General features: G+C 38.8%; 1 protein-coding gene across 1 annotated transcript in view; it reads left to right on the top strand.

The window, feature by feature from the left end:
• The window catches only part of LOC135221090 (small ribosomal subunit protein mS29-like), a 79,014-nt gene extending 63,212 nt beyond the window's left edge, over positions 1-15,802 (top strand). The window contains exons 5-8 of the mRNA XM_064258887.1: positions 12,930-13,090; positions 13,451-13,589; positions 15,111-15,203; positions 15,514-15,802. Of these exons, the coding sequence (XP_064114957.1) occupies positions 12,930-13,090; positions 13,451-13,589; positions 15,111-15,203; positions 15,514-15,714 (594 nt within the window). The 3' untranslated portion in view covers positions 15,715-15,802. The remainder of the gene's footprint in view (positions 1-12,929; positions 13,091-13,450; positions 13,590-15,110; positions 15,204-15,513) is intronic.
• Positions 15,803-16,054: the final 252 nt, after the last annotated feature.

The raw sequence follows: 16,054 nt of genomic DNA, 5'->3' as shown, positions 1-16,054 counted from the left end.
TGGGTGACGTCACATACGTCACACACCGATATGGCAGGCGTGATGACGTCACAGACTGCTTCTCGGCCTATTTCGCTGCACCCAGACTCAAATACTACGCCTTCTGACTCGGCAATACAAACTGTAATGCAGAAATTACAGGATACAGAGAGAGAATGGATAAGAGAGAGAAAAAGAAAAGGTGTGATTCGCCGCCTTAATCTTCTTCCTCTAGTTCGGCGTCATCGCTAAGTCCGATAACGTCACGGTGAGCGCCAGTCAAGCGTTGGAGGATTCGGGAGTTCGCGACTGATCCTCAGGCTAAGAGGAGAAGATCAATTCTTCTTTATCTTCAGACCAAGACTGTCGTATCCAAGTCAGCAGGAAGGTCGGGAAGTCAGTGGCTAGGTAAGCACAAGGCTAGCAGACAAGCCGTTCGCAAGAATCCGAACAAGAGAGAGAGGCGACGGCCGACGGACTAGCGGCCGATGCGGAGTTGCCAGTTCGGATTACAAAGACTACGATACCGCTGGTAAAATCGACGTTGGCGGCAAAAGGTGCAGCAGAGGATAGAATGCAGGTCCCAGTTTTGCCCATAAGGCCATTCAAAATACGTACAAAGGATGATAAGGCTCCTATTAAAAGTACGAAGAATAGGGAGTTACATGGCCTGTCATATCTCATAAAGCACTCGAGAGGTTGAAGGTCAATGGTATTTGAGTTCGTTCCAGAATTCGTGGCCAAGACCCAAAACCCAACAATAGTGGACGGCAGATTCGACTCCTTTGCCATACCTTCCTTGGCAGACTTTGTAGACAATGACAAAGATGAGATGCTTCTGTGCCCCGTCAGGGCACTAAGGGAGTACTTAAGAAGAACAAGGCACCTCAGGCCGGGGTGCCGGAGGTTGTTCGTAAGTACAGGACGGAACAAGAAGGAAGTGTCCAGGAATACAATATCGTTTTGGCTAAGGGAGACGATCAGAAATGCTTATATGACAGAAGACAGGGGGTCAGATAGCCAGGTGGGAGCTAGAGCTCATGACATCAGGGGCTTGAGTGCTTCTCTGGCATTTAACCCCTTCTTTACCGGGTGGGTGAGCAGAATGTAAACATTGCGTTTGCTGCCGAACTGAATCTCTCGGTAGTGACTCAAGTTTGGAGGGGTGCCGATCGTAAAAATATTTGCCAAAAATACACTAATCAAGACAGGCTAATGAAATTATCAGGTATTATTAGCACTATAATAACGCATATTCTCTGTTAGTTTTATCATCCTACAGGGAAAATAAATGATTTTATGAAAAAAAATGTGAAACTCAGTGTCCATTGTACAAGGGACACTGGTGGTCGGTGAGAAAACTACGGTCTTGAATAGAAATTCGGTCTTACCGAATGTTGGTATATCGCACCTGGAACATGCACATAAAGTATTATCAAAATAGAACCGTAAATAAGCACGTAATAACAAAAAAAAGAGCAAAAACTAAAGCGAAAGCCCCGCCAATAAATAATGGAAATCGCAAATTTTATTTTTAGTATATCTTTCAAAATTGGTCAATGTCATTTTCTACGTTTTCTAAGATTAGTTTCATCACAGAAAACAACTTTAGGGGCATCAGGGGTATCTAAACTAATTTTTCAAGTTTCTTGTCCTCAGAAAAAATCGCTTTTTCTCTGGTTTGGTTTTTTATATATATAAAGTTACTATAAGGCTTTATTTCTACCTTCATTTATCTGGTGTTCATATCTTTTATTTGTAAAATGTAATGTGAATAAATAAATAAATACAGTAAATGATGATACAACTGGTTTTTTACTTGGGTAGAAGTTATTACATGTTTACGCTTGTCTGGTTTTGTGATTTTTTGTTGAGACGCAGTTCATCTGTCACCTACACACTACTATAAGCAATAATAATATTTTTTTGGGTTCATCATACGTCTGGCATCGTGTCATACTGTTTATTTTGCTCCAAACTCTTCAAACCGAAATTACAGAATGATTGGAAGTCCCTATCTGAAAAGAGGAGTTTTGGTGGTACTACGCATACCACCTTTATGCACCCGGTGCGGTGTAGTAGACTTGAATGGTGGTACCCACCTACCTCCAAACAAACTTTCGGTAATGAAGAGGTTAAGAAGAACATGTCTGTGGATAGAATTCTGAAAGCTGGTGTGTGGAAACGCCAAACAACTTTCACCTCATTTTGTTTGAAAGACGTTGCCCATAGATCTTTGGACACTTTTTCCTTGGGTCCAGTGGTGGCGGCCCAACAAGTGATATAGCTCATCCAGTACCCCTAGCGGGTCAGTTTGCGTCTAGTCTAAGATGAAGGTATGAAAGTAGAATGAATGGGATGACTGGTCTTTTTTCTTTACTACTTTCTTCCTACTCCTTTAACTACGGGCAATATGAAGGAGGGTACCGTCATATGCTGGAACGGACTAGATGCAGGTGAGGTGGTCAGCCATACTGTGAAGCTATTCTTTAGGTTATGATATGACTTTTCAGTAGGCAACACACCCCTCTAGATAATAGGGAAGAGAGGGGTGAGGGTGGATCCAGTTACACCCAGTGAGGGAAACCAATAGATTCGCTTATGTCTTTGGTTCTAGGTTCATTGTCCATTCTCTTAGAATTTCCCTAATATATTCTTAAATGGATAAGGTGGCAAACTCCCAGTCAGTTGTAGAGACTTACCTCCCTCCAATAAATAAGTCTATCCTAATGTTAAGCAACCAAAGGTTTTGTTCCGTATATGAACAACAAATAACCAAATTGTATAACTAATTTTGTATTATTTTCATAACTAACAACAACCTGAGGTCTTATCAGGTAAAGGCCCACCTCGAACCACCCCTTTAGCAGTCTAAACTGGGTTAGAAATATAACTGGTGGGTCACAGGTAGCCGTGGGCATTCTGGGTATACATGCCCCGTGACCTGGTATAGATGCCAATAGCCCCTGGATCTCACAAGTGTAATTTTAATTCTACCAGGTTTCCAGCTTGGCGCTAGTAAATCCTAATGTTAAGACCTCAGGTTTGTTAGTTATGAAAAATACAAATTAGTTACAAATTTGGTATTTTCTCGTCGAAGAGAAATTAATTCCTGGATTTTGTTTTCTCCGAAGTCTTGGAGTCCTCCAAGAAGTGGTGGTGTATTGAAGCATCATTTCTTGGAAGATATTTTACTGTAAAATATAAACTGTCAAACCCCTGTATTTGTGGACTCCGGATTCGTGGATTCATCTATTCGCGGATTTTTCTTTGGACCATATCTACCCATTATTTGCAGGAAATTCGCCTGCTGGTGGGTTTTTCTGACATTAGCTATTCACAAATTAGTGTATTTTGATGTTATTTTCATGACTAAATACATTATTGTGATACAAAAATGATTTACTAATTTTCAAATATTAATATTGGTTATACTGTATTAGTAAGTTTACCGTATACTATACTCGCGTAACACCCGATCTTGCATATCATGCAACCCCCAAATTTTCACCCTTAAAAAATTATTTTATCGCGTATCAAACGTGTCATGTGAGTTAAATTTGAGACCAAATAACAATAGGCTAACCTCTTTTCCTCCTCTATCTATTCCATTTTTAGTTAGGCTAACCCCTTTCCCTCCATCTCTTAATCTATCCCATCTTCTAGTTAAGTTTAAAAAAGTAAAAGAGAATGCTTAAAGTATCGTTAGTAATGATATACTTGTTTGGAAAATGCATACAGCTAGAAAAAGCGGATTTGCTATGAACAACCAATCCAATAAGAACAGCCTTTTTCCTTGCATTTCAACCATTGTACGATAGTAAAAAATTACCGTAATTGTTACAAATGACATTAAGGAGAATAGAACTGATATATTTTTACATCACTATATCCTTACTCGCCATGGAGAAAAGATCGGCAAGGGCATATATGGCTAAATTTAATCTGTAAGTTTTAGCTGAAGTTGAGGAAAGAATGTTGATCCGCTAACGACTATTATCGTGCATCGGCAGCGTGGATGGAACTCTGCGCAAACTTGGTTGGGTATAGTACCATCAAAACTTGATCATAAACAAAATTTGAGAGAACATGTTTTAATCAAAGCTATTGGGCATGAAAGAACACATTTTACTGTTTTCACTCCAATAAAAGATAAATACGTAAAGCTCGTAGTATTCTGATGAAATAAAGTGAAAATATTGAACGTAGTCTGTTTTTTTTTGTTTATGCAGTAAACATGCCCTCAGCCCCATCTACTAACAAAAAAAATAACTAAATTTCTTTCACAAACGATATGTTTTTCAGTGATATTTCGACTTGGAAAACACTTCGTATAATTTAAAATAACCATGTCCCATATAAATAGAGTATTTTGAGATTCATTTGCGCTAACTAAAAGCAAGAAAGTCTCTGATTTTAGTTCAATACAGCAAAACAAACTTACCTCTCAATCGGCCCTCAGCTGATTGCTAAGTTTGTACTTTATAATACAAACAAATAGTACTATGAAAATACATATAATATTACTGGATGCAGTGAAGTAAGGAACAACTTTTTAAAAGATTCATGGGAAAAATGCATATTCATTATGTTTGTATTTTATCATATGTTACTAACGTGTGATTATTACTTACTCAAATTTTATATCATGTATGATGCAACCCCATGAAAATTAGCTCCAAAATTAGGTCTTCAAAAGTCACATGATACGCGAGTATTTATGGTAATAAGATTAAATGATATCACATAATAAAAAAGGGATTTTGACGTAGGAAAAATCTATTTCTGGGCTCAGCCGTGTCGCTCCGTGAAATGTGTCCTCTTTAGCACTAATAGTTTTATGCATTCAACTTACCTGTCAGATATACTTAGCTATAGACTCCGTCGTCCCCCGATAGAAATTCGAATTTCGCGGCACACGCTACAGGTAGGTCAGGTGATCTACCGCCCCGCCGCTGGGTGGCCGGAATAGGAACCATTCCCGTTTTCTAAGTCAGATTTTCTCTATCGGCCGGAATGTAAACATGCGTTTGCAGTTCCTCCTGATTTGGATTTTCGTGTTTCATCGCCATCGATCTTCTGGGCTATCTTTTGCAGGGAAGTACTGGGTCTTTGGTTCGGCATACGTTTATTGATTGTTTTGACGAATTTGGCTTCGAAAATTTCGAAGAATACATTACGTGTAATTACCGAAGTTTTCGGTAGCACTCACATAGTTTGCAAGAAGGGAAATATTAATATTTATTCATTAATAATGTGTAATAAAAGTTAAAATTGATTGAGGCTAACTTCCTTATCGAGGAAGTCAGAAAAACATAGAACTAGTTACGCTTCCTTTAGAAGTTTTATAGCTCTCGTACTAACGAGCAGTTAGAGCATTAACAGTACTAGTAGTGTTGTATCCTCATCACTTCATACTTTACAGAACTACAAATTCATATTGTAATTTGAAGATAAAGGAATATAGCTCCAAATGCGAGCTATTAGAAGGTAAGAAGTGAATTAGTGTTCCCCCATTGCAATGGAGGGTGCGTCTGATCGGCTTCATCTCGCTCCCAGGCCTAGACCTCTTCCAAGCTCACAGGCCCAGAGGAGAAGGAATGTCGAAAGCCTTACGGAGGTTATGGAGAATCCTCACCGATCAGGCGTCCCCTCGGCAGGTTCTGTAGAACGTCCCAGACTGCCAGGGATAGCCATTGGAAAGGCATCCTAAACAGTGTTTTCCCCTTATGGTTAAACCTCCTTACCCTCGGCGGATGAGGAGAAGGAAGATTCATCGACGAAGATTCTTATGAATATACAAGATAATCTCGTTTATGCTATGAATAAAGAAAGATGAAAATTGGATGGATATAGTATCATTACAAAAGCATAGCTTCATCTAGGCACCAGGTGCAAGTCAAGTGCCAGGTGCCTGCCTAGACGTCTACCATGATGAAAGATCCTCCCAAAAGCCATACCAAAGGCCATGCCACGTTGAAATACCGCTTCTCTTCCGATCAACGAAGTTCAGTAACGTGGGGTCTGGTCAGTACGTGGATAGGTGCCACAGGATAGAGCGGTGACGTCACAGTCTCTCAATGATAGAAGTCCTTCGCCTTTACAGAAAGTGAGGTCTAAGGAAGAATAACCTATGAAAGGGATTAATCTCCTTCTGATCTTCTCGAATTGGAAGAAGTTTTAGAAGACGAGGCTCCAATGAGGAAATACTTTCTAATTATAAAATTCTTAAAGCACTTCTACTAAAGGAACCCAGGCACCAGGCTCTAGGCGCCAGGCTCCAGGATTTCCAGCTTCTTTGTGTTGGAAGATGGAAATTAACAGGGTATCCTCTTGAGATTTGTCACGGGATCAGTTTTTCCTGACGGGGCCGCGAAATGTCGCACAGGCGGCTGTCGCCCGTGTCAGGATGTATCTGAATCTGTCGGAAGTTTCTCGGGAAGAGAACCCAAGAACATACTTCTCGTGACAGGGACTCTAGTGGTCGCATAAGCGACTTCGTCTCTATCACAATGGTTTGATTTGGAGAGAAGTTTTTTGTAGGATCAGCCTTCACCTGCCAGGTCCTCAAGATGTCGCACAGGCGAACGTAACCCTTGTCAGGATGGAGCTGGTTCTACTTTAAACCCTTCACCTTATGAAGAGAGCCTCTCTCCTCGGGTAACTCACTCTTCTCCCAACATTATGGGACAAGAGAAGGAAGATATCAGACTAGGAAGTCAATGAGGGTGCAGGTCTTTCAGCTTACAAGACCTTAGCAACCCTTTTATTGCAAGAATTCGGAGAGTCTCTTGAGTTCTGCCACCCCTCCTTCTCCTAGTTCGTTACTTTTAAGAGGATTATAAGTCATCCTCTTCTGTATATATGCAGCAAACCGGTTTTCAGATGAGAACTTTGCAATTGTTTGGAATTGGACAAGACTTGTATGAACTCGCATTATTTGATTAGAGGCTTTTTCAAGTAATAGAACCATAGATTACAGCATTATGTCCATGGATAGGAAGCTTGAATGATTCTCTTCGATCCTTATTTCTCATTAGGATCTCCTTTGTCTAGTACTAATTCGTTTTATTGACGAAAAGAACGAAGTTAGAAGATTTTACATTCTCTCTCTCGGCCTCGGCGAGGGAAGAATGTAGTAGAGAATTCACCTTAAGACTACGGTATGATCAAGTCATATACACATACCGAAGTTAACTCTATGGTTGACAACTTAATTCCTAGTATCCTTACAAAAGTTTTCCTAGTTTAATTATGTTTACCGCAATGTAACAGAATTATAGAGGATTCTTTATGGCAGAAGTTGTTTCCCTGATCTCAGGCTTTCGAGAAGCATGTGTAGAAAGCATAATCATATTAAAGAACGAAGATTGCTCAGGATAAGTTCGATAAGTCTTTTGGGAATCATTCTCTTCTTGACAGAAATTGTTTCCCTGAATGGACTATACGTATATTGTCCATAAAAGTTTTTCCTACTGAGAACGGAATAAACATAGAAAGGCTCAATGCGCCAGAAGAGCCAGCCTGGCGCAATGCGCCAGAAGCACCAGCCTGGCGCAGTGAGCCAGAAGCGCCACCCTGGCGCAGTGAGCCAGAAGCGCCACCCTGGCGCAGTGAGCCAGAAAGCGCCACCCTGGCGCAATTTGCGCTAGAAGCGCCATCCAAGATAATTTCTCGTTTTAGCGAGTTATTAACCTTAGAGTTCACTAGCCTCTTCGACAACAGGCGTAGTAACGGCAAGTTTCGTTCCTGATTTCGTTCCCCGTCTAATCGAAAATGGGTTCGATCCCAAGGAACTATGAAATTATTTATTTTAATCATTTAGGCCAATTACACAGCTCTCTCATATCACAAAGAGGATCAGGAATCTCTTTTTTTCGCCCAGGTTCGTGTTGACAAAAGAGAACCTATTTGGAAATCAGACACGGAACGTAACGATTCTTAAGAGATTCGCTGCAATATGTTGCATGTCCGTGAGAAACTTCTCGATAGACGATAATAATTGTTAACTTATGTCTAGCATCTATTGGAGAGAGTTGTAAAAAACCTGAGAGAAGTCTTCTTCATAATCGCTTCGCAAGGTGGAGACGACCAGGCTTCCTATAGATTACTTCATTATTCTTGACCCAAGAGATGTAAGCAATTTATGCCATCGTTAGTTTAAAGAAAGGGGAATAACTTTAGTCTTTTTTCCCCTAAATATAAATTCTTAACAGATGTTAAGATAAAGGGCGTCAAAGGAAGAAAGGATGATACTTTATGCTTCATTTTTGGCCTTAGATATATTGGATTCACAGAGGTTATAACGTTCTTCTCACAGCATGTGTCGTAAGAAATTTCCCAGAGAGTCTGGAGTTTCTATTAGAATCCTTTATATAGACCTGTAAAACCTCTCCACTCTGAGTCGGTCTGCGTGCAGACTGACCAGAAGTAGACATAATAAGAGGATTTTTTTTTTTCAAGGTAAAAGGCAAGAGTCATGGTAAAAGACATAGACTTGCTGCAGATCTTGCTGGTTGGAATAGGGAAGCTGTCCTCTTCCTATACCTCTGTGAACCACATCTTCTATCAACAACGCAGTATAAGGTTATATTCTGTCTCTGCAAGGAGAATTAGATATAGCAGAGAATTAAGATCTTCGGGATCTTATACGATACCTTTATACGATAAGAGTAGGATATCATGCACTTAGTATGGGATTCTTTTTGTTTGGAGGCCTCAGAGATTCCGTGTTCTGACAAGATGGAACTGCTCCTCATAAAACTTCTTTCAGAAATTTTATGAGGGAATTCCTCGTTTCTCTCGGTCCTATACGACCAAGAAGAAAAGTGAATTTTTTGTGCATTGAAATCTCGCATCAGATTCTATGGAAACTCGGCAATGGGTTCTTGCCAGCATATGTCTGGCAAAAGAACTAAAACCCTCTGTTCCTCACTCAACGCTCCAGATAGAGTTTCGTTGTTCAGACAGGGTCCTTATGTTTTCATCTACAGAAGAAGAAATGGTTGAAATGTTTGCCTACAGAGTTTTTGGAATGCGATGAGGGCTCAAAATGCTGCCCAGTTTGGTATTCGTGGGATATATATAAAGAGCTAAGAAATCAGGGGTCCGCCCAATTTCAACTCTGAGTCTCCTTCGACTTCCAGGCTCCTTCCCTTCCTTCGGGCAAGGATAGGGAAGATTCTTCAACGAGAAACCCCTTCACCATGTAAGAAGAGATCTCCGTAGCAACAGAAGTAATCACGAAGGATCCTCTTCGGAGTAAGACTCTTATCTCTCGTACTGTTAGATTTCATATCATCTATGGATGTAGTTGACTACTTCTCCTCCCCTTGCCGGAGAGGCCGAGAGCTCAAAGTGGAAGAATGTCTTCCACCCTTCTCAAAGTCTCCTAATAAACTATTGTGGTTGTTTAGGACTTTCGGACAATGTAGCGCCAACTAGGCGCTAAATGCCAGAACAGGCGTAAAAAACGCCAGAGGCAGACAGTCCCAAGAATCACTGTCATTGTCTGGTGAGGAGAAAGAGCGGGCCTCCAACCTGGTTTAGATTTGCTAGAGGCGAGCAAATCGGACAGATAAGAGGGTTCGATGGGGACATCGACAGACATCCTCGAGACTCTAACAAGCTCGAAGCTCTAGCAAGTGGGGAGGAACCAGCTAGGCTCCAGAGGCGAGGCACCAGGCAGACGCAAGGCGCCAGCCAAGCAGGCACGAGGAGCCAGCCAGGCGCGAGGAGCCAGCCAGCGCGAGGCGCCAGCCCGGCGCGAGGCAGCCAGCCGGCGCGAGGAGCCAGCCAGGCGCGAGGAGCCAGCCAGGCGCGAGGCGCCAGCCAGGCGCGAGGCGCCAGCCAGGCTCTAGGCTTCATCCAGAAGAGATCCATTTCTAAGAAAGCCCTGGTCTTCTTTGAAACAATGTGATCACTAAAACACTTCATGAGTATCTAGATGATTCCTTCAAACAGCTGAGAATTAAAAGCGAATGAAGTGCGAGCTTTTATGAATTCTTGTTCTTTCCATAACAATATGTCATTAAGTACATATTGGCTGTCATTTACGGGAGATGCAACTCTGGGTTGACCTCCCATTATACGAAGGATGTCAAGTTGACCTACGAGAGATCTGTCTCTCTGGGTTATACGTGTCTACGGATACGTTGCTGGGATAGGGAGCCGACACTGATCCTTAACTAGTGAGTTAAATCTTAACAGAATTTTTTTATTATTTGGGTTGTTTGAAAAGGAGTTTGGGGATAACTCTTTTTCAAATTAAGCACTAACCCTCGTGTGAGGATCACTGATCGGGATCGGTGTTGTGCTCCTTAATTATGCCACTAGGCATAGGTGTTTTGTCATGTAAGTGGATAGGACCCCTTTGACAAATAACCATTAGATTCTGTTGAGTAAGTGGATAAGACCCCATTGACAGATCTACAAGAACTCTTAGCCATAGGTCCACCTCCTCGCTGAGGCCTCTTGAGACGAAGCAGACTCTAGCAATAGCTAGGGGGTCAACCCTTCATCTAATCACATAGAACCAAGGTTTTATTTTTTATTTATTCCTACAACGTTATGTTGTTTCCTGTCTATTCATAAATTGCTGTCTCTTACCCTCCGCCAAAGGTGCCAATCAGCTAATATATACTGACAGGTAAGTTGAATGCATAAAAATGTTATTGTCATGATACAATAAAGTTTTATGCATACTTACCTGGCAGATATATACGATTAATGGCCCACCCAGCCTCCCCTCAGGAGACAGGTGGAAGAGAAAATCTGACTTAGAAAACGGGAATGGTTCCTATTCCAACCACCAGCGGCGGGGCGGTAGATCACCTGATCTACCTGTAGCGTGTGCTGCGAAATTCGAATTTCTATCGTTGGGGACGACGGAGTCTATAGCTAAGTATATATTGCCAGGTAAGTATGCATAAAACTTTATTGTATCATGACAATAACATTTTCTCATCTCTCTCTCTCTCTCTCTCGGGTCCTCCTCTCTCTCTCTCTCTCATCTCTCTCTCTCTCTCTCTCTCTCTCTCTCTTTTAAAGAGATGTATGTTTTCTGTATGGTAAATGTGATATGTGTAAAAATCAGTTAATGTTCAAATCAATTTGTATTTTTGCATAGCTAAACAACCTTCAGTCTTGCACCAGCTGGACCGGTTAGAAACAATAAAAGATTGTAAAGCAAGGAATCTGTGGCATCTGGCAACTCATGAGTATAGCCTTTGCTCTCTCTCTCCTCTCTCTCTCTCTCTCTTCTCTCTCTCTCTCTCATCTCTCTCTCTCTCTCTCTCTCTCTCCTATTTACTGAGATGAGAGAATTTTATGGTACATGTATGTATAATATGTTTATTAATATTTCAAATAATAGTAATATAACTGCAATTACAAAATTTATGTGATAGTATTTTAAAGAAATTAATAATCTTAACATTTCGCTGTAATTACAAATTCATTTGTGAGTATTTTAAAGAAATACAATAATCTTTCCATTTCACTCTTTTAAATACTGTAAGGACAACCTCTCTCTCTCTCTCTCTCTCTCTCTCTCTCTATGTATCTTAAGATGATTTGAAATTATATTAATATAATCTCAAAGATTAATACAGTAATATGATAGTAATTTAAGGTAAATTTGATGTAGGATGTTACTTTTAGGTATACATTTGGTTTTTGAACTTTCAAGATAGGCATTAAGCATTTCTCTTCTCCTAAATCTATCTCTCTCTCTCTCTCTCTCTCGCGCTTCTCTCTCCAATCTCTCTCTCCTCTCCTCGCTCTCTCTCTCTCTCTCTCTCTCTGCCAAAGAATTGATAGATATACAAATAGATACTTAGTCAGTCCTCTCTTTCTCTCATCTCTGGAAAAGATATATGTAGTGTTTATGGGAGGGGGAGAAGTGTTACCAATAGAAGTTTATTTCAATCTTATGATATTGTCAGGAGTTATTCTCTCTCTCTCTCTCTCTCTCTCTCTCTCTCTCTCTCTCTCTCTCTCTCTCTCTCTCTCTCTCTCTCTCTCTGTGTTCTTGGCTGTGTATATATTTCTGATAGTCGAATGTTTAAGATGTCTTTGAAATTATATTAATAATATCAATTCAGTGGTATATTTGATATAGGATGATACTTTAAGTATAAATTTGGTACGTATTTGAACTTTCAAATAGGCAGATACGTATAAGCATTTTTAGAGGGGAGTTCTAACTATACGCCAGGTTCTGGTACCCATCCCCTGCGAACACAGGGGGAGCACTGTAATGTATTTTTATGTCATCAGCTTCAAAAGCAATGCTATTGCTTCAGATATCTTATGATATAGAGGCGCAAGGGTTATTACTTGCTGCTATAGCAATGTTGGGATAGAACATAGGGATTAATTGTAATTTCTGGTAACTTCTCTTCATTTTACACCTTTCCTGGATGCAGTTGAAACTTTATAGAGTAGTAACATATATAATTTTTTAGTTTAAATAGTGTGTGGGGGGGTGTTTGTTGATAATACCCATCATGTATATTGCTAGATGATAAGGGGGAAAGAGTAATGGTGTATATTTTTTGTCCTTAGAATTGCTACCATTTAAATGCTATCTTATGCTTGTTTATTGAATGAATGTCAGTATTGTAGAGTAAACTATTTGAGGGCATTTTATTTGATTGATGAACTACAGAATGGCAAATAAGCTATTTGTTTTGGTTTTCATGTTTCTCATGACCTTGTGAACACTGTATTTACATGAAATTTGATATGTATTGTATTCAAAAGATACAATATCTGATATCATGTGAATAGTGTTCATAAAGTTCTGAGAAAATATGATAACAAAAATTAAACAAAAGGCTTACTTGTCATTCTGTATCTGATGAAGTATATATGTATTTGATGGAATGGCAGTTAACAAGCATTCAGAAGTATGTTAATGATTTCAGAAATAATGTTTTTATTTCCAGTTGACAACCAATGAACAGTATACTTGGTCACGCAGAGAGAGTACAGAAGCAGGGTCACCTTTGAGTATGTTAATTGAGCATGGTATCAACCGAAGTCGTTATGCCACTGATGCTGTAATGGCTCTGACTACTGAACTTAAGAAGTGTGCAACAGAAGGAAGGTAAGGTATTTTAAGTTTTGTATAATGGTACTGATTAATATGTAATTGCTCATGTAATGCTCTTAGTCTTCAAGTAAAATGTAAAAATGTCACTTATCATTTTTCAGTATTAAATATCCTTGTATATATTGTTTCACAAAAGAACCTAGAAAACAAATAATATTAAGTACTATTTAACAGAAATTTTTTCATTGCTAAGGTTTTAATGAGTACTGAAGCCTATTTGTGTCTCTTTTAATGCAATTCTCAAGCCTTGCTTCTCCAGCCACAAAAACAAATTTGGAATTTATTTTTCTTTACAGTTGACAGACACCTTCCTTTTTTTATAATGAAAAATTATTCACAATTTTTGTGTTACAGGTGTAAAGTGGCTTTGGTGGTTGATGGCATCAACTCGTTTTTCTGTCCAGTGTCTCGTCATAAGGTAGACAGCGTCATTGTGGAGCCCCAGAGATTCATGATATATAAGGCATTTATGCACTTATTCAATAATGATTGGGTAAGTGATATGTAAATGAGTGGGTGCAAGTAAATCACCAGACATATCTATGAGTTCATTTAGTATATCTTAGTTTTACTAGACCACTGATCAGCTCTCCTAGGGCTGGCCTGAAGGATTAGATATTTTTACATAGCTAGGAACCAATTGGTCACCTAGCAATGGAACCTACAGCTTATTGTGGGATCCGAACTACATTATATTGAGAGATGAATTTCTATCACCAGAAATAAATTCCTCTGATTCCGTGTTGGCCAAGCCAAGAATCAAATTTCGGACCACTGGATTGGTAGCCGAGCACATAAACCACTAGTCCAAAGAGGAAATTTTATAAGAACCTATGAGATTATGGTCTTTCTAAACTTATTAGCTGTCATAGATTAATTTATGGTTGTTACATGAAGTAATAACAATTTATTCTCAGATGGTAGCTTGGAATTTTTAAAGGAAAGTGGGTAATTACTTGATTATTGTATGTAAATAAAATTCTGCTGCAAATGCATTATTAAAACAGTACCCCTCTAGAAATAGCTTTACGAGGGTTACCTGTTTTTCTTGGCTTTCTATTGTCATTTTGTTGCATATACATAGTGTTTTCTATTCTTTGAATCTCATAAAATTTAATAACTTTAAATTATATTTAGATCAAATCATATTTGGTTATTGGTTATTTAGGCCATAAAAGCAAGCCTGATGATGTAAGGAATATAACATTCATTTTATCCCCCAATTTGCATCCATTATTGTCCTCTCACTTGCACTCCACATATTCATGTCAAGAATGACCCCAGTGTTATGTTTCTGTTGGGTAGTAAACATAAAGGTCCTCGGTCGTGTTTCTCATATCTCATAACAATTTTGTCACCCCTTTCTACTTTCAGGTGGTTAATTGCAAGAGTAATAAGTAATATTATTATGCTATTCTTCCGCTTATCTAGTTTTATCTTGTTCCTACCTTCTAATTTTGCTTTGCTATCTTGATGCTAGTAAAGGTAGTTAATCAGTTGTTTATCAAAGAATTACCACAAATATTTCAGAATTGGTCTGGAAGTTTGGCTTAGTTCTCAGTAGTTTTGATGTTTTTATCCTTTTTTTGTTCTAGCAAAGTGAGGTCTTGCCTACTTGTGATCAGAATGGTCTTTTTTATCCCGAAGCTTTATATCATTATTAGTTTATAAGGGGTACTGACAGATGAAGATATCCTTCAAATCCTCTTTATATTAGTTTACACTATATGTGAGCTTCATTCTCTTTGCTACCTGTAACTAAATTTCATCATATGTATTTCTTTTGTTTTTTGAGTTTGTAGGGAACTGAGAAAACTAGAAAAACAAATAGTTTTTATTACTTAAGTAACAATTATTTTAGTTTTTTTTTTAAATATAGAGCCATTTGAAATCTGAGAGTTTGTAGACTTGGGTCCTAATGGGGCAACTTGATTTTTGTGGTATAAGTAGAAGAGATTTTTTTTTTTTGCAGAGATAAAAATGTTATCTCTTATGAAAAACATTTCTTTTATAGAAAAATGGCTGCATTTTAGGGAGCATAGACCTGAGAGCAAATAGTGGTGAAACAAGAGATTCTTATTTACCCCGTTATCTTCTACAGAAAGCTGTAAGTATTGAGCGTATCCTATGTTAACATAGCTTTAACTGAGATAACCTGGTCAGAGATGTTGATAAAATTTCTGTAGTAGAATGAAAAAAGAAAGTTATATTAATCATTTGTAAGGGACATTGAAGATATATGATGTCTGATATAATTCATTTGGTATATTGCTTCATTATTATAATATTGCAAGTACAGTATATTATAGTTGTCAGAAGTAGAAAAGTTGTCCAATATCGTTAAGACATATGTCTTTTTAAACCAAAAACAATATGCTCTTGAATTTCAGTTTCATATTGTTTTTTTATTCCATTAGGGGTGGGAGGCTCTAGATCCCTTTGTCCCCATTCCTGTTGAGGATTATGATGAGCGAGAAATGATGAGCATCATTGACTATTACATAGACCGTGATTGGCTGCAGAACATTAATGGTCCCTTGAAGCTAGCACGAAGTGAGTTAGCTGCTTTGACTGGTCACAATCCGTATACAGTCATGAGAATATGTAGCTCTTTGTAGTTTGTATGCTATCTGTATGTATGAATTTCTGAGCAGTGTACATAGAAAATTAATTACAGTTGTTTGAAAAATAAATGTTTTGTTTGTAGAGTTTTGTTTCTTCATCCTCTGAGAAAAGAAAGTATTGTATGGTTATGAAGTTAATTCTTCTTGTAGCATTATTTATGGAAATTAGTTATGGTGAGGCATGAACTATAGTTGTAGTTTTGCAGGGATTGTATGCGGGACCTTCTGACTTTTGACTCGAAAGTCAAAGGTTGTATCTTTTGGCTTGTGATGTATTGTTTTAGGTAATCTTAAAAATGTTTACAAATTTGGATTTAGCTAATCATTTTTTGTT

The sequence above is a fragment of the Macrobrachium nipponense genome, chromosome 2, assembly GCF_015104395.2.
Source record: "Macrobrachium nipponense isolate FS-2020 chromosome 2, ASM1510439v2, whole genome shotgun sequence".
NCBI classification, from domain to species: Eukaryota; Metazoa; Arthropoda; class Malacostraca; order Decapoda; family Palaemonidae; genus Macrobrachium; species Macrobrachium nipponense.
The sequence above is the reverse complement of the archived record's forward strand: the minus strand, read 5'-3'. Positions and strand labels throughout refer to the sequence as shown.